The 22,006-nt window shown below is 45.7% G+C and overlaps 1 protein-coding gene across 1 annotated transcript in view; it reads right to left on the bottom strand.

Annotated features, from left to right (window-relative positions):
- The window catches only part of RGMA (repulsive guidance molecule BMP co-receptor a), a 35,776-nt gene extending 16,818 nt beyond the window's left edge, over positions 1 to 18,958 (bottom strand). The window contains exons 1-2 of the mRNA XM_048867340.2: positions 18,695 to 18,958; positions 9,396 to 9,511 (exon numbers count right to left, since the gene is read on the bottom strand). Coding sequence (XP_048723297.1) covers positions 9,396 to 9,511; positions 18,695 to 18,708 — 130 coding nt within the window. The 5' untranslated portion in view covers positions 18,709 to 18,958. The remainder of the gene's footprint in view (positions 1 to 9,395; positions 9,512 to 18,694) is intronic.
- Positions 18,959 to 22,006: the final 3,048 nt, after the last annotated feature.

Consider the following 22,006-nt stretch of genomic DNA (forward strand, 5'->3'; position numbering starts at 1 on the left):
TTTCAAAGATGCTGTATGCCTGGGATTTTGGGTGCTCAGCACATGTGAAAATCAGGTCACTTAGGTACAGTGCCTAGCTAGCAATTAAGGAACCTAACTTTGGGTTTGAAAAATGTGACCTGTATGTTTTCATATTCCCAGTTCATTCTTCCTATACACAGAGAGAGACACAGGGGAGGGGGTGGACGGAGGGGGAGGAACAACATATAAACTACTATTTGAAAAGTCACAGAGCAAGGTCAATTCCACCGAGACTTCAGGGAATCCAAAGACAAACTGATGAGCCCTGGTCTACAGTTAAAAGCTAGCCACCCATGAGCATCATAGTTAAGCTGACCTAACCCTGGCAGTAGCTGCGGCTAGATTGAGGTTGGAAGTATCTCGCTACAGTGGCATAGCCCAGAGCTGCCATTGTAGTGCCTATACATAACCTTAGTTACAAGTCCCTGCAAGAAACCCTCATCCCAGCACATCGTTCCATACCAAACACCTACCAGTGGCTTTTCCCTGGTTCTCCTTCTGGAAGAAGAAACTGAATGAGAAATGCAGTGGTTGTTGTCTTTTGGTGGGGGCCATAGGATGCATCGAAGGGGCAAGGAATAGCCTGTGTGTGTATGTGTATATGTGCATGAGTAGGAGGAAAAGTTTGGGACTGGAGGATATGGAAACATATATAACACTGCATATTAACACCTACTAGAATATATTCTCATGTTGTGTTTGTGTACCCAAGCAGCCAGCATCTGCACTTTGTGTGAATGCCTGTTTGTGCATCTACTTTGTGTCACGTGCGTGTGTACAGCGAAGGCAGTGTGTGCATAATGTGCACTGGGTATATTATGTGTAATGACTCCGTGTGCATGTATACCTGAGGTCTGTCATGCTGCTGATAGAAATAAACCCATAACTGCCTGTTCTGTGGTGTATGGAGAAAGTTGACAGAGAAAACAAAAACCTCCATCCCACCAGCTTGACTGATTGATGGCATCCCTTGAATAGAATCCCCCTGTTTCAGCAGGAGGAGGGGGAGGAACCATGCAGTGAAGAAGAGCCCAGTGGCAATCTGACCCAGGCTGTGTGAAAGGATTTGTGCATCATGGCAGCATTAGTTTCTTCCAGGGACCTCCTTTGAACTGTTAATCAAGCACAATCTTGCAGAATAATAGCCTGATTATTATTGCCTTGTTTGCATAACAAAGAGGCCCAATAAAACTGATTTGATTGAGCTCAGAGGGGGTGTGAAAGATCTGTCCTGAGAAAGTCCCTGCAGGAATGCAGCAAACTGCTCCCAAGTCTCAACCCAGGAAGAAAGACAATGCAATTTGCCATCAAGAAAAAACCCAATAGACCAATAAATTACCCATGTGCAAAGGGATTAGATCAGGTTTCAGCTGCATTGGCGTGGGGGGTGGGGAGATACTGAAGGGGGAAAATAAACCTGACTCTCTTAAAGTGGCAGTGCTCATTTTTGAAGGAATGGAGGGTGGGGGATCATTTTGAAAGGGGACACTCTGTATTATGGGCTGGATTCTGCCCTCCTTTACACCAGCTTAAATCTGGAGGAAATGCAAGACTTCAAGGCAAATGCACTTTGATGGAGTTGCTCCAAACGTCTGCGGGTGTAACTGAGAGCAATGTTCATCCATGCAATCTCCTTTTTAACCCAGTCATCGTCCTACCTGCACCTGTGCTGGAGAACATGGGAAAGAGATTTCTCAAGGTGTTTACTTATGTTTAAAGAAACTGAAGGGCCAAACAACCTGACTGGGCTATTCCATTTCGAATGTCTGTCATTCAAGTGAATGGACATTGGAGCCCCTGTCCCTCATCCTCCCCCTTTTGTTTCCCACTGGGGAGTTCCTCCTCCCCTCGCATCACAAAATCATGGAGCAAGTAGAGGTGGAAAAATGCAGTCAGGGTCTTCTCTGGCAACAGATGCTACAAGAAGAGCCCTTGATTGTTCTTGTCACTTTGCTTTTTGTGTTCAGAGAATCAGCTGACCATGGATCCAGAATACCTTGCAAGGAAGCAAATGTTTCTCCTCCCCTACAAATGTCCTCCTCAAGTGCAGCAAGGTTTTCTCCTGCAACCAGCAGAAGCTTTCGCCTCTGATCTTTGCATGGAAAGGAAAGAGCCATTAATCAAAGCTGGGGAGCTCTTCACTAGTCCCCACTGCAGCTGGAAGCAAGTTTCCCAACCTGGGTAGGCAGACCGTGCTAACACGTCTGGAGCTAGCATGCTAAAAATAGCAGTGTGGGTCTTGCAGTTCTCAAGCCTACAGAGTCAGGTGGGCTTGAGCCCCGCTGGTGTGAGTCTTGTCTACCCAGGTCTTGTCACTCCCAGCTGCAGGGTAGACATAGCCAACTGAGCCTCCTGTGTGAGAAGCTGCTCCAAGAATTACGGGCAAAACTTGAAAAGGTGAACGTCACAGCTTGGAAATAGGTGTTCCTAAGAAATGAGATTGCTAACCGGGCTGAAAAATGATCGGGGCGTTTACATTTGAAGCCACAAAGAGCCACAGATCCACCCCTCCTTCACTGTTAAACTTCTTGAGACTCAGGATCAGGGTTCAGTGTTTCTCTTGCAACAGATACTGCTAACAGCTAAATGAAGATAGCCTGGTGTCCAAGAGATCACAGGTTCTATTCCTTGGTCCGTCACTGACTCACTGTAGATGAGGCCCCATGCCTCAGTTTCCTCACCTGTAAAATGGTGTTAGGGAAACTTAGATCTATGGGTGAGAAACAGTGGCCAGGAATACTGGTGTGTCATCACAGCAAGCACGAAATCTTGAAAGCCAGGCTTGCTTGGCAGGTAAGAGAAGAAGGGTTGCTTTCACAACACCAACAGGTCATCCAAGATCTCCACTGCTTAATAACGGTGGGTAAAGCACTGTTTATAGGTGAGAAAACTGAGGCCCAGAGCAGTGAAATGACCACCCAAGGCCACTCAGTGACAAAACAGGGAATTCACAACAAAGTTTTCCAACTCCTAGTTCCCTCCTCTAACCAGGAGACTCAGCACCCTCCTCAATACGCCCCGATGGGACTTTGTATCCAGCTCCATCAGAAAGGAGCAGACAAATCCATTCAGGCTCTGCCAGCAGCTTGGATTCTTAGATCATTTGTCCATTGCGGTTCCTTTGCCCTTCACCTTTAAGGTGGGATTCCAGAGTCACTTACAATATCCATTTTCCCACCTCCAAGTTTGATAAGCCATTGGGATGAGCCAGGCGTCAGACCTTTCTCCATGAGGCTCAGGTTCACAGCTGAGCCATGGTTGTTTTCACACCAACAGCGTTTTGCCCAGGCCTTGTTCTGTTCAGACTGTGTTACAGGAAGAACCCCTCACCACAGCTGTATGACTGTTGTCAGGCCTGGTTAGCAGATCCTCTGCCTTTCAATATCTTGTGAGAGGATGGTGCAGACAGTGCCATGAAGGCTGCTGTGGGAAAGCGCTTTGCACGAGAGGTGTGTGTTTTCTCTAGGAATAATCTGCCCCACCACTTTCTTCTGAAATTTCAACCCTTCAACACTTGGCTAAATGAGATGCAAAAATGAGGAGACAGAGAAAAGCCCCAAGCACATAAATCTGAACGAGGCAAATTTACACAATTAAACAGCCTGCCAAGAATTGCGGCATTTCAATTAGAGGCGTTGATTTGAGTGCAGGGTGTGGAGAGTCAGCTGCCTGCCTTTCACAGATGTCAGCTAGAACCTTGCACAACCTAGGGGGAATTCACACAAACACACGTACGGCCCTGTGTCTTGCACTGTAGCCTCTTGCTGTCTCTGGGAGTCTGATGAGGGTGAGGAACAAATCTTTTAAGTAGATCTGTTTACAGGTACGCCGTCTCTCACCTCCCCACCCCGCCCTATACAACCCCATTCGCATACCACCAACCCAGCTGATACTCAACTTGTTCTATCTGACTCATACTGCAATGGAAATGATGCACGAAATCCATAAACCCTCCAAACACTATTGGCCCACCTAGATGTCAGTCCCTGATAGTCACTGGGTGATTTCTAAAAGATGCCCAATGCTGGAGCCGCTGGGCGCAAGTTCTAAATGTCTGAGAAGAAATGAAAAAAATCAAAACCAAATGTATCCCCCTGGCTCTCCACTCCCTGCTCATTCATCCATCCCCGCCCCCGGCAAACGCCTGTGAGGAGAGATGGGTTTTGTGTTGTGCCATAAAGGTCAGCAAACTCAGCTCTGTCAGAGCGCTGTGGGGAGCAAATTCCAGAGTCAGGGGTCCTCCAGCAGGAACACCCTGCCACATGCACCAGCCACAGAACCCCACGGGCATGTAGGGGATTGTCACATGACCTCACAGCCATGGACGGGGTGGGGAAGGAAAGACGGGTTTCTCAGAACCCAGGCCATTTAACTGTAGGGCTTTGGAGACAGAAGCCAACAGCACTCAAAGGAGTCCAGAAAGCCAATATCTAACAGGATGCTTATGCCACAGAGCCCCCTTCCTGGTGGGTTATTCCATAGAACAGTCATGACTCAAGTGAAATGCATTATCTGTCCTACTCTCCACATATCACCACACATTTAGGGCCAAATCTGGCACCCATGAAAATAAATGGCAAAACTGCCATGGGATCAAGGCTGGGCCTTTCAGCTCCTCCAATAACCCAGCTGATGCTCCACCCAGAGGAACTCACTAATCTCGCCTCTGTAGAGACTTGCATTCTCCCTCCCCAAGTGCAGCTCCCTGTAGCCATGTGCAGGACATTAGACAGAGCTGCTCAGTCTGCACTTAGATGGCTACTTGTGCATAGGGAGCCAGCTTGTTCTTTTGCAGTAAAAGCCCTATGACTTCATCGAAGGGATGGCATCTGGTTTTGCAATTGGACATAATTCAATTCTCCCTCCTCACTACAGAAACTTCTGTGGGCGGAGCGGTGATTTTGTGAGCAAGATTGCACTTGAGTGCAAAGAAATCTGTAGGTTACAATTGAAATCCCCGTTATTGTTATTACAGTTAATGCAAAAAAAAAAAATGGCCCAGTTATGGGACTCCTGCTCTTAATTACAATATTTGTCAATTGTAGGTTACAAAGCCTTTTAAAAGCATTTATAAGTGAATTTAGTCTTTATGAAAGAAAGGCACTAGCAGCCCGTAGAGCCAGGCTCAGTGTGGACAGGGCTCTGCCAATGCAACTCAATCCTGACCTGCAGCACCCCATATATTTCAATCCCAAATCCTGTGTCAGTGTCTGTCAGTTCTCACTTGTAGCACTGCCTGCTATTCCAGTCCTGGGCTGCCAACACTGCCAAAACCGCTCAATCCTGACACACACACACCCTGCAAACCCATGGCTGGTATGTCAGTCCTGGGTTCCCCACGCAGCTCCGCTGATGCACCTCAATCCTGACTTGCAGCGCCTTCTGCTAGTCCAGTCCTGGGTCGTTTCCCCACAGCTCTGTCAAACAACAAAGCAAAAAAGAGCAAAACCTGCGGCATCCCCCTGCTCTTCTCGTCCTTGACACTGCCTCGGATCTGCCAATGCACCTCCAGGCTAACCCACAGCAACACCCTGATAATTCGAGTTCTGGGCCTGTGCTGAGATGAGACTGACAATTGTGTGCAACTGTGCCAAAGAGTTTGGTGATTTAAGTGATGTGTCCCTTAGGGATTTGGATGAGAAACCCTAAAACTTTTTGTCATTGTAGCTTGACCCAGCATTTCAGCCCAGGTCTCCAGAGGCAGCAGGTTGGTGTAGAAACCCACTAAGTCCCCGGGTAAAGAAGTTTTTATGACTGCACAGCTCTATGATCACTTTTATGTGCACGTCTGACATGGTGCAGCTGTTCAGGCCACAGAAGAAGAAAACCTCAGCTGCTGCTATTATAAACCCAAAGTTCCCCATAACGTCTCCCGGTTCCTATTAACCAGGGGCTTGGAATTCAAGAGAGGCAATTCCCATGAAAAAAGCCCACACCATCTGCATTTAAAGACAAGGCACCTTCTTTTAGCCCCAATATGATTCTCAGCGGCAGTCATACAAAACTCCCCATTCCAAATAAGAGACCCGCTTCAGCACAGCAAGAAACCTGTGAAGCCAAAATACTTCCAGGTCTACATCTGAGTCCTGTCTCCATGATAACGCCTAACACAAGAACCATCCCTGTGGCCACTCTGCCATATCTCCCCAGGACTGGGAATACTCCAAGCGCTGTCACTTTAAGGGTTTAGAAGGTGTTGTTTTAACAACCTCTAAGCCCCACTTCTCAGTTTCAGCTTAGTGCTGAGATCACATCCCTCACTGCCGCTAAGAGACAAAAGCCATTTATCAACCTATCTGATAAACCTCCAATAGGCTGGATCCTTATCTGGAATAAACCACACTGCCTGGATGGATTGGAGGCATTCATTCCCACTCCTTGGAGAAAGGGGCTTATTACAGTTTGGGGACAGAAAATATCAAGGGGAACTGGATCAGCTTCTCAGCTAGACCCAAAAGCTACAGCAGCTTCCTACAGAGTGTGGTACAGGGGACAAACCCTGGAGTCCTTCCTTAGGCAAAACTCATAGGGCCAGATTTTCAGTACAGTTCAGCTCCCATTTAGGCCCTGAAATACAGGGCTGGATTTTAACAAGAGCTGGGCACAGGGGGTGCTGAGTGCCACATACGTTACCCTAAGGGTCGCAAACGGGAGCTACTGGATACCGAGCACTTTTAGAAACAAGGCCCTTAATAATGAGGGCTGAGCACTTGCAAATTGAGCCTTGAGAAATCTGGCTCCTAGACTCCTCCGTAGGAGATTTGCTTAGGGAACAGGGAATAAAAAAATGTCAGACTTTGGTCAGACTCTCCCGCCGGCTGTTTTGTACCAGTGCAACTCCACAGTGGGGTTACTCCTGAGCCATGCTGGGGTGAGAGGAAAATCCCGCCCCAGGGTGCAAATGAGGAGAAACTCGGGGGTACGCCACGAGGGTCAAAGCACCAGGAGATCTGAATCCAGCCCGATGTTTCATAAAAAGCAAAAAAAAAAAAAAAAATCAAGAAAAAGTGCAGGGCTTGGTGGGGCACTCAGCTCACACACTGAGCGCTCTGTCGGGCCAGGCTGGGAGCAGCGCTTGGCATGGCCCCTCTAACACAGGCTGTAACTTTCAGAAGCAGTTTTAAGACTCCATCAGGGTTATGCCACCCCTTTACCATGTGCTGCTGAGATGTGAATTCGCAGGAGGCAGAGTGGAGAGAAGGGGGGGAGACACCCAGGTGCAGACACCCCTTTTTCTTCCTCCTACCTCGTGGACCCCTATTAAAATGCAGAGCGAGGGACAAGCATAATGAATGAGGAGTATGGTCTAGATTTGTGCCCAAACTCCTCTTAGCAGTTCACAGTGGGTCTTGATTACCCAGTTTTGCCAGTTCCTTGAAATATATTTGGCTGTTGAGGGGAGAATTCAAAACAAAACACAAACACACAGATCTAATATCAAGTTCTTTCTTGTATGGCAAACTCAGCCCCAGCACTTTGACTCAAAGGCTGCAACTTAAGCAACATGTATCAGATCTGATCAAAAACTCCCCACTTCTCTGCGTTCAGTTTTCTCGGGGCTAAAATAGCCCAATGACCAGGGAGATCTAGGTAGACATGTTGATCCTAATATTTCAACGAAGGGGTTTATTTTACTGTACCAGGGAGGTGGATAATTTATTTATTTATTGCATGTGTGAGAGAGACATCTTAGCTTAAGAGATTTAGATAGTGCCAAGGAAATGCACGGGCAATAGAAAAGGGAGAAATGTTATAAAAAATAAAAAAGGGGATTTAACTTTAGGGCTTTTCTTTTTCTTCCCCCCTCCCCCCCCATGAAAAAAAAAGGAGGTAAAGGAACCGGAGAGTTTTGGAAGGAACAAATCTGCCTCTGTGGAGTTGGTTTCCCCTCCCCCAACAAAAACAAGCACTCACCGCTTGAAGGAATTTGCAGCACAGATCTGCCAAAAACATTGTGAAAAACTATGGGGGATTCATTGGAAACAGATGGCGTTTTCAGCTGTAATTCTGAAATTCTCTCCTTTTCTGACACAATACAAACAAACCGGGGTAAGGCGGAGGGTGGCCCTCAAATGTTATCAAACAGAAAGATTAGCAAGAGCTGCAAGTGTATGTTGGTGTGCGGTGCAGGGGGAAGCAGTAATGGGGGTGCCAGGCTTTGGGAAGGGGGATCAGACCCTTGTGGGGCCATCTGACTTGCTTTTACCCTGTGACCGGGGCAAGATCTTCCAACCCAGCTAAGTGAAGTTTTCTAACTGAACAACGGCCCAGCAGAGGAGGCAGGCAGTGCTAAAAACCCAACCAAGGCCAGGAGGGAATGTGTGGTGACCCCTCCATCCCAAAGCTGTTTTGTAGGGTGTAGGAGGACTTGTAGCACCTTAGAGACTAACCAATTTATTTGAGCATAAGCTTTCGTGAGCTACAGCTCACTTCATCGGATGCATACTGTGGAAAATACAGAAGATGTTTTTATACACACAGACCATGAAAAAAATGGGTGTTTATCACTACAAAAGGTTTTCTCTCCCCCCACCCCACTCTCCTGCTGGTATGCATCCGATGAAGTGAGCTGTAGCTCACGAAATCTTATGCTCAAATTAATTGGTTAGTCTCTAAGGTGCCACAAGTACTCCTTTTCTTTTTGCGAATACAGACTAACACGGCTGTTACTCTGAAATCAGTCGGGTGTGTTACTCCAGTTTTATCACAGTGCAATTCCCTTGAAACAAATGAGGTCCAGCTGCCGTGAGGTAGCAGTGGATCAGGACCATTAATGTGTACATCTGTGTGTATTTAAACGTCCCTTCACATGGCCAGAGCTTGAATGAGGGCTAAACCTGACCCCCCCATCCCAAATCACAGCTCAAGATTCAATCCCCAGTCATTGCCTTGCTTTTTAAAAGCCCAAGGAACATTTCAGACTTGAAGCCAACTTCTGTTGCTCCCCACCAGCTGGAGGCATGCAACCAGGCAATGGGCACAATCTGGCATTGAGTATAGATTTCCCTGGTCACATTTTCCTTCTTCCACTGCACACGGCAAACCTAGCCTAGCCTGCATTTGAGAGGGCAGGAGGGGAGATGTTTTCTGCCTCTTCAGAACAATGCTCTGATTGCATTAGCCACTGTGTAGCCACTCTGATCACCTCCCTCCTGGAGGGACAAGGCAGGTTTGGGTAGGCACCAGCGACAGACAGAATCAGAGATCAAGAAAGAAGAAATGTGGGCTGAAACCTCAGCCCCGCTAGCTTTTAAACATGTGGCGAACTGCTGCAAAGAGAGAGAGAGACAGAGAGGCCCCCGGACAGGGGGTAACTGAATCTGCCAGCAAAGGCTTGGTATGAAAAGTCTTCAACCCAAGGGGCTGTTGCTTACCTGCAGGGAAGATGCAGAGAAAGACAGGGAGGATTTGGAAGAATCCCAGGGCTGTGGATCCTGCCCCTCTCCCCATACCCATCCATCCAGCTCGAGCTTTAACCACTATCCTTTCCCTGGAAGAAGAGTTAAAAAAAAAAAGAGAGAGAGAGAGAGAGAAAGAAAGAAAAATAAAGGGAAAAAAATAAATCAATCGAAAGGAAGGAGAGAAACTGAAAAGAATCCCTCAGACCCCCAGCGAGCGAGTCTGTCTAGCTGGGCAGGGCAGGGAGCCCTAGCTGGCAGGCTCCAGTCGCCTCTGCACTGAAATTACACAGACTTTTTTTCTTCTTCTCTCTTTCTTCCCCCGCACCCCTCCCCGCGTACAAAACAGCCAAAACCATCAATCATCCCCGCTGCCTTCCAATGTCTACTGAGCTCTTCCCTTCCTCCAGTCAGGAGCCAGCGTCTCCGCCTCCCAGGCCAGGCCGGCTCCTGTTACAGGCCAGCAGCGCACTGAGGCAGGGGGGTGGGAGAAGGAAAGAGGCGGAGGAATTAATTCATTCCATGCACTAGTCTCGAGTAATAAGAGAGAGAGAGAGAGAGAGAGAGAGAGGCTGGTTACACTAAAGAACTAACCACAGGAACCCCTAACCCCCAGCAGAACACCCCTCTGGAAAGAGAAACACACCCACATACTGGCTAGGCTGGACAGGCTTCCCTCTGCACTTACAGCGGGACTGACTGTACAAGTGACTGTGCTGGGTCCCGGATTTTGCTCCTGGCCATTTCACAGTTTGGTTCGCAAGTCACCAAAAAATTATTATTTTTTTCTAGCCGCCAGCAAGTGCCTGGGATCTGAAAAACCGGCAGGGTTTCCTCGGCTGCCTACCTAGTGAGACAACCTCGCTGAGCACGGACACAGCACTTTGGTTTTCAAAAAGCTGCACAAAGGTTAAGTGGTATAGCCCCCGGAAGGGAAGGGGAAGGATCATTATCTCCCTTGAAGTAAAGGGGAGACTGAGGCATGGAAGTCCAGCTCCTAAATCTCATTGAGGATCTGGGCCTGCGAGCTTACATAACTTAGCCAAGGTCACACACTGAGTCTATGGCAGAGAAAGAGGACATAGGAGTTTCTGGCTCCCAGCCCTGTGCTCAGTCCACTAAAGGATGCTGTCACCCCTTGTCATTGGCAATGAGCATTCTGCCATCAGAAACCAGCTGACAGTTTGCTGTAGGCGTACGTGTTTCACAACAGAATCCAGCTCTTTCTTCCACAGCTGCATTAACAGGAGTGAAGTAAGCCCGTATGACTCAGAAACACACATGGAGCAGATTTCATAGCTTCATGTCATTAGTCTGCTAGATGTTAGAAATGGAAATGCTCTATTAAGTCACTTAGTTGAGCTCCCAACCAATGAAGGATAGATCCCTATCATACATTTACTGGTGTTTTCTCAAGACCAATGTTAACTAGCCAACCAAATACTCTTCCGGAACTTCCATAGGATAACTATACTGCAGCCTAACAGATCTCACTGTCAAGAAGTTGTTGCTGATATTCCACTTGTCCCTATCTATCTGGGAGAGTTTTACCCATTATACTGATATAGTCATATAGGTCTAGTTGTACCAGCGTAACCCCTATATGGATACTCTTATTCCAGTAAGAGTGATTTTCTTCAGTTTAGTTTATGTCGTCACTTGGGAAGGGGTGGCTAAACCAAAGAAAGTCGCTCTTAAGAGTATCTCTGTAGGAGAAACTAGATTTGTTTAAATTCACTCCTTTGCTTACAGCATAAAAACTTTCCTTGAAGCAGGTTCAAACTACATTGAACGAAGGCCACTGTAATTCTGAACGAGAGCATCTGTACAGGGGTTTAATGCACTTTAACTTCACAATTTTAGTTAATTCATCCTAACTTTCCATGCCACTGCAATGCGGATGGGAAGGGTTTTTCCACCGATGCAGGTAATCCACTTCGACCTAGCTGTGTTTACAGTTGGGTTACCTCGACCTAACTACAGCTCACAGAGGGCAACATTTTTCACTGCCCAGAGCGATGTAGCTAGGTTGACCTAAGTTTTAGGTGTAGACCAGGCCTCAGCTTAACAAAAAATCCTGCCTGGGGTGAAGTGTAGAGGCTGCAATAAGATCTCATATTTTGAGAAGCAGATTCATCAAATATCTCCATTTGGCTATTGTGTTAAGTTGTGGGGTTTTGAGTTTCCAGTAATCCAAACAGCTGTGTGGGCTGAAACCATATGTGTAGTTGGTGGTGGTGGTGGTGGGGTGTTACTGCCCCTCGAAACTGCAAGCCTTGGGCAGGCATAGAATTTGCCTCCCTGTGCGCGACCCTGTTGGCTTGACTGCAGCTGCCCCGCAAATACAGAAGTCAAACTACAGATTTTTATCCAGGCTGTACTAGGAATAAAGGTGAAGGTGATTCTGGGTGGAATCAAAAGAGCGCAGCTGTGAGCGAGGGGCCTTGCCCGCTTGACAAAAGGGCTGCAGCCGGCTGTGAGTTTGAACCAGCGCCATTTCCCTCTGTTCTGATCCTAGAGCCTGCACACTTGGATGCGCACAAAAGTCAATGGGAGGTTTGTGTGCAGAAGGGCTTCAGGATCAGCCTGAGCAGGGAAAGAGATTAAAAACAGACCCACATGAAGCTTCGGCCTTCAGGTCAGTGGCAACTGTGCTGCCAGAAAACAAATATCTGGTTCTACTGACTCCAATTTGCAACTTTCCCCTTTTTCCCCCCATGGCCCGTGGACACATTTAGGCTCAGCTGCATTAGGTACTGCACGTTTGACTGCTGTTTGTGCACAACTGAAGGCAGCCGCTTTCATTGGTGAAAACTACACATTGGTCTAAACAGACCCAAAATATGGATGTTTCTGAAATTCCACTCTGGAATTTCCACTCCAGTTCCACATTTTGCAAATGACCTCTACCTTTGTAAAAAGAAAAGGAGTTCTTGTGGCACCTTAGAGACTAACCAATTTATTTGAGCATAAGCTTTCGTGAGCTACAGCTCACTTCATGCATCCGATGAAGTGAGCTGTAGCTCACGAAAGCTTATGCTCAAATAAATTGGTTAGTCTCTAAGGTGCCACAAGTCCTCATTTTCTTTTTGCGAATACAGACTAACACGGCTGTTACTCTGAAACCTCTACCTTTGTAATGAGTTGAACCGAAGACCTGGAACACTAGCATCCCCAAATTGTTTGAAAATTTGGGATCTGAACTTTTTGCCTATGGGAGACAATCTAGGCGTCTAGCCTTTGAAAAAAATTGGGAGGCGATACTGACTGCATTTTCCCTTATTTCTTTTCTTCCTAAAGCCTAAACGCTGTCGCCAACAAGGATCTCATGTTTTAGATTGCACCTTTCATCCTAAAGGATCCCTAAGTTTTTTACAAACAACACTTCATCCACCACAGAAATGCAGCCGCTGTGAGGTAGAACACAATAATGCTGTACAACAGCTTTGTACAGGGAGCAAAGAGGCATCCTCGATCTAGTGGGCTTCTGGGAGTATGTAGGGTAGTAGAATATTGTGATCCGAACTGGAATTAGAACAGGATGCTGGAGCTAAAACACCCTGGCTCCTGAATAAAAGTGTCCATAGGATTTAAATCAGTGCGAGCAGGCAGGATCTCTGGTTTATGTATCTCATGGAAGACAGGAGGACCTGTGAAATACCACTCATCCTGGTGAGACTCCACCCTGTGTAGCCACAGTGGAGTGAGTTATGGACTAAGTGTTGCCTGACCCTCTAAGGGTCAAATGTATCCCTGATGTAACTCCACTGATTTCCATAGGCTCACAACCAGGATGAACTCAGTGCTAACTCTTTGGTTATTAAAGAAGGATCAGCTAATCAGAGGCTCCTACAATACCAAGGACAGGGGCCAAATCTACCCTTGAAGCCAATGACCTGATTCTGCTGCCACTGACACCAATGGAAATAGAACTGGGCCTTATAGGAGCCCAGATTCCCTGTCTTCTCCTAAGTAATCATCCTTCCTATCTACAGAGACCATCCTGTTTCATCTAATTATGTGTGTGTGTACATTACATACACATGCAACTTACAGAGAGGATGGAGAAACCATGGCCAGCTGTACAATCTTAGCCTATGCTGTTCTAAGTTAGACCATGCACTGCCATTGAGTCAATGGGGCTGAGTGGCTGAGTGACTGAATGAACTGAATAATTAGAACCATTAGGTTTAGCACTGATGCCTCCCCTTACAGCCTTTCCTAATGAATTTATTTGATATCTATAATTATACTGCTAAATAGCAAATATGGGCAATTTTGAAGACTTTCTGCTGCCTGTAGCTAGTGGTTAGACTAGGGGAACTATTCCTGGCTCTCACAAAACCTGACTGTGGCCTCTATCCACCAATCTATCTAACCACTATGAATTTATTTGCCATTCAGTTTAGTATCTAGGCACCTTAAGAAAATAACTTCACTGCTCTATGCCTCAGTTACCTCCTCACAGGGGCTGGGAAACTTAATCAACGGATGTTTGCCAAGTGCTTTGGGAGCCTGGGCTGAAAGTTTTCAGAGCACAATTCTGCTCCCACTGAATCCAATGGCAAAACTCTGATTAACTTCAATGAGTGAAGAAAATTGGGCCCCAAAACAGCAAGTATGATATAATCTTTTGTAACAGTGCATGGTATCATTTCAGTTCATGAACCACCATTTAATATCTAGGGCTGTAAAAGCCTGTAGTTTATAAGCCTGGTATCAGATACTCATGTATTATCTACATTATGCATACATGGACATTTAAACAGCTACTGATGAGAGATTTTTGGAACTTTCTTATCACTTTCCCAGTGTTTCCATGAGATTAGGATGAACCCCAAATGTGTAGCTACCCAATGAAGGTGAATGAAGATGAGAGAGATGATGTGTGTATGGGCATGTCTCTAAACACACTGAGTGCTGGAGTATTTAGACTAGTGAACAGTTTTGGTGCCAAATATGAATACCATGAATAGTAAAAAACAACCAAGTTATTCATCAATTTCAAAACTGGTTCGAAGGACCATGCAAAAAACTAGAGGGGACAGCACACAGCTCTGAAACAGACATAATTCTCCCATACCCATTTTGAAGGATCTCCCCATTGGCACAGGTTGACTATAGAGTAGCTCACTGGCTACCCCTTGCTGATTGGCCTTGCTTGTATTGTTGTTACCCCACCTTCCCTGCCTATTTGTTTGGCTGACTTCTTGTGTCTCGTTTTAAATTTAAGCTCTTCGGGACAGGAGCTGCTTTTTACTATATGTTCATATAGAGCCTAACCCAACAGGGCACTGTTCTGGGGGGCCTCTCGGTGCTGCTGCCATACACATAATTCTAATAACAGCCATTGAGCCATGAGGGTTCCCGGGATTACATGTGTTCAGGTTGGCTAGTGTGTTTCACTCATGCTCTGCAGAGAAAGAGCAGCTTTTCCTGACCTTTCCCGCCACAGGAATCTGAATATGAACGGTGCTTCTACATCATGTAGGGTGGCCAGACAGCAAGTGTGAAAAATAAAGGAGGGGTCTAGTTGCGTATATAAGACAAAGTCCCTAATATCAGGAGGTCTGGTCACCCTAACAACATGTATTGGGATTTGGTTTATACAACAGAATTCTGATCAATTCCAAAAGCCAATAGAAAAGGGGAGGGAAAGGGGCATTGACTCTTTGGAGAGAAAAAGGATCAATGAAACTCCGGGAAAGATTGACAAGTGATTTTAAAATGAACGTGCAAATCAAGCCAATGCTTGTGCTTTGGAGGATTCCCTTATTTTTTTAAAAAGCCCAGCAACTCTGTATCTTTCTTGCAGCAAGGATCCAAACCTTTAGAGGTTGCAAAACGGTGATTAGATGCAGAACATTGCAGTATTTTTTAAACAAGAACTGTCTGTACCCTACATTTAATTACCGCTACACTGCAGTCTCTCTCAAAATGTGGATGTGTGCAGTAACTCCCATTGGATTAGCATTTAGACCCTTAGACGTTAGGGAGCAGCTTTATATTACTGTGTGTTGTCCTAAGCTCTTGTGGCTGCTGGATCAGTGTCTCAAAATGCTGCTGTGCTAACATGTTTTCCTGCCCTGAAAAGTCTGTGTATAGCAACTAATAGGGAAGGTATTCTATTGCAGGCTTCATTAGTGCATTGGGCATGGTAGTGACAGTATCTTAATGGGGTAGGTCAGGGGAGATGGTATTTGAAAGAGGCTTTGAAGAGAAGCATGCAGGCTGACTATTGCTTGGCAAAGAGCAAAGAGGATTCTTCGTTTCAACAGCTGAGTTTCTGGTGCTTGGGCAATCTAAATATACATCTGCTTATATGGATCCTGGACTCAGTAGCCTGTCTCTTTAAAGGGACACTGTTAGGTGTCAGTTTTGGATTATTAAGATTTTATAATGCTACCACCAATAAATAAAATACTTTGCTTGTATACAGTACCTTCCATCCAAGAATCTCAAAGCCCTCTACAAATCAATTAAGCTTTTCAAAACCCCATGAGGAGGGTAAAGTTATTTTGGGACAGCTACATGAAGTGATCACCCAAAACAACTAGTGCAAATACAAGGGCTTGTCAATTTCTAATGCAATAATGATCAAGCTAGAGAGGGAGGAGGAATGTTTGAGAAATCCTTCATTCCTACCCGCAAAAGAAAGCAAAATGAGCTGGATATTTTCAATAGAATAAAGCTTGTCACGTCAACTTGTTTGCAGTTGTAACGGTGTCGTATTATAGAGACAAGGTGGGCGAGGTAATATCTTTTATTGGACAAACTTCTCTTGGTGAAAGAGACAAGCTTTCGAGGTTGCACAGAGCTCTTCTTCAGGTCCTGAGTAAGCTCTGTGTAAGCTCAAAAGCTTGTCTCTTTCACCAACAAAAGTTGGTCCAATCAAAGATGTTACTTCAGCCCCAACCCCCACCTCCCCGTGTGACAGGTGACATTCAACTCCTTCCTCCCCCTAATTTGTTTGCAGCATATTGTGGGGCTGGGCTTGACTCTCACACATCACAGAATATAACCTTTCCTTGTTCTGATGTGTTTAGAAGGTTGGCTGGAATTCTTCTTCTGTATATTTAGTTCTCTGCAGGGAGCTCCGCCTTCATCCCCATCTCCTACCGGAGTAAATCCCAAACAACATTCCTATTGCATCTATTTCACATCTGAATGAACCTCTAATAAACAACTGGACTAATAGGTGGTCATGTCTGTGAGCAAGTTTCATGACTGTTGGTGAAATGTGCGTGGCTCAATTGAAAATCTGGGTAACTTCTAACTGCCAAAAAATAAACAGAAGGGATCTTCAACCCCCTTTTGACTTTCTGTCAGAACAGAGAGAAATCAATTTAGTATAACTGGACATTAATGCTGCCCCTTCTTTCCCAGCTGCTTCTAAAATTGACTTTTGTCTCTAGAAATTGCAAGAGTTCCTACAAATATATTTGTCTAATCTGCCTCTTCCCATCTAAACAGGATGTCTAAGGACCTCTCCTAGATCTCGTCATTAAAAGGTAACAGGCCTTTCTGTGGAACAGCTGGGATGGAAATACCAATTTTTCTGTAGGCTAGATTGTCAATATACTGTGGCTGGAGAAAGTAGAAGGAGTTTAGGAGGGGCACAGAAGCAAGGAGGAGCCTGATCTTTAAGGTGCCTTCTGACTTTAGGTGGAAACACTGTACCTCCCACTTGGGTTGTTGAGTGTGGATTCCTGAAGATGATGCCTAGAAATGTGATCTACCACGCCATGCCATTTCTGCTTTCAGTTATGAAATGAAGGACAGTCTAGTAGATGTTGTCACTATGCATTTTTAAAAGCTTTAAAAAACTACCTGAATATCTCCCAGGAAAATAAATCGTTACAAAAAATGAGGCTAGTAAAAATCCCAATGACCCCATCCCTCTGGATTTTCCAAACCCGTTATACTCCCTACAGAGGATGCAGTTGGATGAAGGCTGTATTTTTTGAGCAGGGAATAAGCACATGTGCGCTCTCCCGGGAATAAATAGAACTCGAAGCTCGTTTCTTCCCGCTAGGTGGCGCTGTTTTCCCTAAACAGTTTGCAAAAATAGCCAATTTATGAAATAAATGCAATCCAACGCTGCCTTAAACCACATGACATAACATCAGTTTACAAGCTCCCATTAAAATCTCAATTTGGGGAAACTGATTCTACCTCTGAGCAATGGCAATACAATTATTCCAACAGGCAGCAATCAAGAATCACATCAAAACAACACCAAACTTTCATCTCTCGCCTAAGAACCACCACCACCACCAGCACCTGTCTTGCAAACACGACATGATTTCCTTGAATACATATAACAACGGGCAAGTCCCTGGATGAAAACAACACTTAAAGAGGATGTTTTGCAACCTCGCTGGTGGTTTTAAAATGTCCTAACTCAAGGCTTTATTCTGCCATCCCGACATTGATTAATGCCTTGTTACCCGCTGAAATCAGTGGGACTTTTTGTTGAGTAGGGTGTTACTCAGCACGAGTAACGGTAGCAGAATCTAGCCCTCTGAGATGAACGTAATGTTTGCTTTAGCCTATATAGCTATCCATCTCTCTCGGTACTTATTTGGCTCTCATACGCATGGTATCTGAGTGCCCGGATAGCTGTCGAACTAGCTTGATCTTGAAAACATTCTGTATTTTTAAATCATAGTAGCTGGGGATAGGAAAACGTATCTACATATCGATCCTTCTGTGTTTTGCAATAAGGATGCCAGCTAAGCCCCGGCAGCAAAACCCCTTCTAAAAAAAAAATGTTTCCATTTTGATCAGTGTTTTGCCATTAAGTTCACTTTTTCATTTAGATGGGAATAATTTGGCACAAGGACGCTGCAAGTCCGGGGGCAACCAGAAAATAAAAGAAAGAAAGAAAGAAAGGACTCGCCTCTCTCTATCTCTCTACATGCACAGAGCATGCAATGAAGAAAAAGAACCAAAGCACAGAATAAGCATTTACAAATGGATAGAGAAACTCTACAGAGGATCAGAACGGAACGCCACGGACTCTCAGGCAGAAAGAGCACCTGGTTAAGAAGCAAATCAAGAAGCAATTAGGGAGGGGAAGGGTGGAGGGTGGATATCATGCCGGAAAGAGAGTCCAGGTAGCAACCCCAAAGCAGGCTAAGAAGGAAGCAAGCAAAGGTTCACAGGGATTCCTTGGGAGGGGGTGACCCTTTGTTGCAGGGAACAGACCCCAGGGGTTGGTGCCTTTCCCCTCCAATCCACTTTCCCCCAACCTCACCGGCTCTGGTGCTTACCTTATCGGCTGCATCAGCCCCTCCAGCCCGCTGGGGGGGAGGGTGTTAGCGGTAGGGAGGGGCAGGTGGACGCTGGAAGGACCGGGAGGGGGGAGATGGTGGGATTGTCCGCAACAGGGCAACCCCCCCTCCCTTCCCAAAGAGCCCCCCCCGTTGGGTTAAGAGCTCGCCACTCTCTTCAGCAGCAGGACAGGGAGAGCAGCATCTTCCTCTCCAGCTGCATGTCTGCGAGAGACTGGCTGAGCCAGGGCAGGGTGTGAAAGGAAAGTGATTTCCCAAGCAGATCACTCAGCCTGGGAGATAAAACGAAGCAGACAGACAGCCCCCCCCCCCCCCCGCCCTTTCTGCAAAGCTCTCCGTGTGCTCGTGTGAGAAGGTTAGTTAGCATGCAAAAGGGGGGATGGAAAACAGGCAGCTCAGTGCAAGGCGAGGAGCAGGGGGAGAGAGCTGGTCTGTGGGTGTGCGCCCCAGTGATCCACAGTCACAGGGATGGGAGTGAGGGGTGGTCAGCAGAAGAAAGAAAGTAATTAACAGTGGACAGGAAATTAGGGTGCAGGCAAACAAACGGGGGAAGTGAATGCACAGGACCCTGCCCACCCAGGGCTCATTCCTGTAGGGTTTAGATCTGGCACCTTTCCATTTCTGCCCTGAACTAGTTAGGATTGTCCACCTGCAGCTCAGAGGAGGAACAAAAATCTGACATGGTCCCAGGAAAAAAGAGAGTTGGAAATGGTTATTTCCTGGGGGAAATTATAATCACAGATACAACATACACACATACAGGATGCATGTGTACCTGTGTGGGGAGTACATGCATACACATGCACAAAACACAGTTGTAATCTCTCTATGTGGTGTTTTCTTAACACAGAGAGTGGGAGGGAGTACAGAAAGGATTGTCGAGAGGATAGTTCTGCTAATGTATGCATGCATTGTAGATAATGTATTGGGTAAAGCAAATAAACCCCAACATGCTTGGGCAAGTTGATTTTCTATTTTCACATTTTCCTCACTGGGGAAAGGGAAGCGAACAGTACAAATGAAGGAGTGCAGCCAGGAGAGAAAGGAGAAACCAGTGCATTGTTCAAGATGATAGAACTATACAAATTACATAAAGAGGTAGATCTTTTGTGTCCAGTAGACAGGGGGGAAATAAATAAAAGAGGAGAGAATCCATTCAAAGCTGTAACTAAAATGGAGATTTAATATTCTCTGAGCTGCTGCTGTCAGTCCCACCACTCAGGTGCGGATACATGTGTGTTAAATCAAACTGCACATATTGTACACGTCACACAACTCATTAGGCGACCAAAGCTGTTGCCTATGGAGTCAGTGAGAGTTTTGCCATTGATTTCAATGGGAGCAGTGCGATGAAGAAATTACATACAAACCCAAATATTTAGGAACTTGGTCTAGTCCTGACCTGGATCCCTCATTTATCACAACCAGCAATCAAGGTTGTGATACTGTAGAAAGCCTGACCGACTGAATTCAGAACTAAAGAGAGGCTCCGGCCTACACTGAGCTATTTCCCTATATATTATTATTACTACGGCCTTTACTTTATTTTAATAGAAAGTGAATGAATGCACAGCTCCGAAAGTCTGTGTGCCAGACAGACAACTAATTACTGCAGTCCCAGAGTGGTGAACATGCTAAATATGCAGTTGCCTTTGCAAGTGTGCAGATAGGAGCAGCTCTTTGCAAAGAGTTTTTCAGTGTGGAAGGCAACAAATGCGAATGGCAGCTATCAACTGCTTGATTAAGTCTGCAAAAAAAGAAATGCATCCGAGTTTAACAATATGAGCTGTCATAAATATAAAGGGAAGGGTAAACCCCTTTGAAATCCCTCCTGGCCAGGGGAAAGCTCCTCTCACCTGTAAAGGGTTAAGAAGCTAAAGGTAAGCTCGCTGGCACCTGACCAAAATGACCAATGAGGAGACAAGATACTTTCAAAAGCTGGGAGGAGGGAGAGGGACAAAGGGTCTGGGTCTGTCTGTATGCTGCTCTTGCCAGGGACAGAACAGGAATGGAGTCTTAGAACTTTTAGTAAGTAATCTAGCTAGGTATGTGTTAGATTATGATTTCTTTAAATGGCTGAGAAAAGCATTGTGCTGAATAGAATAACTATTTCTGTCTGTGTATCTTTTTTGTAACTTAAGGTTTTGCCTAGAGGGGTTCTCTATGTTTTTGAATCTAATTACCCTGTAAGATATCTACCATCCTGATTTTACAGGGGGGATTTCTTTATTTCTATTTACTTCTATTTTTTTATTAAAAGTCTTCTTGTAAAAACTGAATGCTTTTTCATTGTTCTCAGATCCAAGGGTTTGGGTCTGTGGTCACCTATGCAAATTGGTGAGGCTTTTTATCCAACATTTCCCAGGAAAGGGGGGGTGCAAGTGTTGGAAGGATTGTTCATTGTTCTTAAGATCCAAGGGTCTGGGTCTGTAGTCACCTAGGCAAATTGGTGAGGCTTTTTACCAAACCTTGTCCAGGAAGTGGGGTGCAAGGTTTTGGGGAAGTATTTTGGGGGGAAAGACGCGTCCAAACAGCTCTTCCCCAGTAACCAGTATTAGTTTGGTGGTGGTAGCGGCCATTCCAAGGATAACGGGTGTAATATTTTGTACCTTGGGGAAGTTTTGACCTAAGCTGGTAAAGATAAGCTTAGGGGGTTTTTTCATGCAGGTCCCCACATCTGTACCCTAGAGTTCAGAGTGGGGGAGGAACCTTGACATGAGCGAAAGTGTATCAGGTGCAAATTAGAAAACGGGCATGCATTAACAATAACAAATATAAACATCCCTGCTGCAAAGCTCCAGTAGAGCAAAGACGTCTTTTTTTAAGCATGAATCTCCCAAGTATACACTACTGAACAAGGACTAGTTTAACCTTGGGTCAGATGTGAACGAGCTAGGGATGGTTTGATGCCTGGCATAAAACCAGTAGCATCTCTCTAATAATAATTAATAGTTTTATCATAGTATCCTGATGCCCCTCCATCAGCGACCCTCATTGTGCTAAACACTGTACAGACACAGTGAAAAACAGAGCCTGCCCTGAAGACATTACAGGCTAATTTAAGACAAGACACAACAAGTGAGCGTAACAAGGGAAAGAGGTGCAGAGTGGAAATGAGAACATGCATTTCCATAGGCCAGCTGTGTGCACAGCAGGGTGGATTCCAGTCAGATAATTAAAAACCATTGTAAAGGTACATATAAACACAGAACTAAAGTCTTCACTGACCCCCTACCTAGCTGTTAACCTTAGGCATCATCAGAGGAGTTGGCACCCATGGGAGTTGCTGTG

This window comes from Caretta caretta, chromosome 10, assembly GCF_965140235.1.
Source record: "Caretta caretta isolate rCarCar2 chromosome 10, rCarCar1.hap1, whole genome shotgun sequence".
In the NCBI taxonomy this organism is placed as follows: domain Eukaryota; kingdom Metazoa; phylum Chordata; order Testudines; family Cheloniidae; genus Caretta; species Caretta caretta.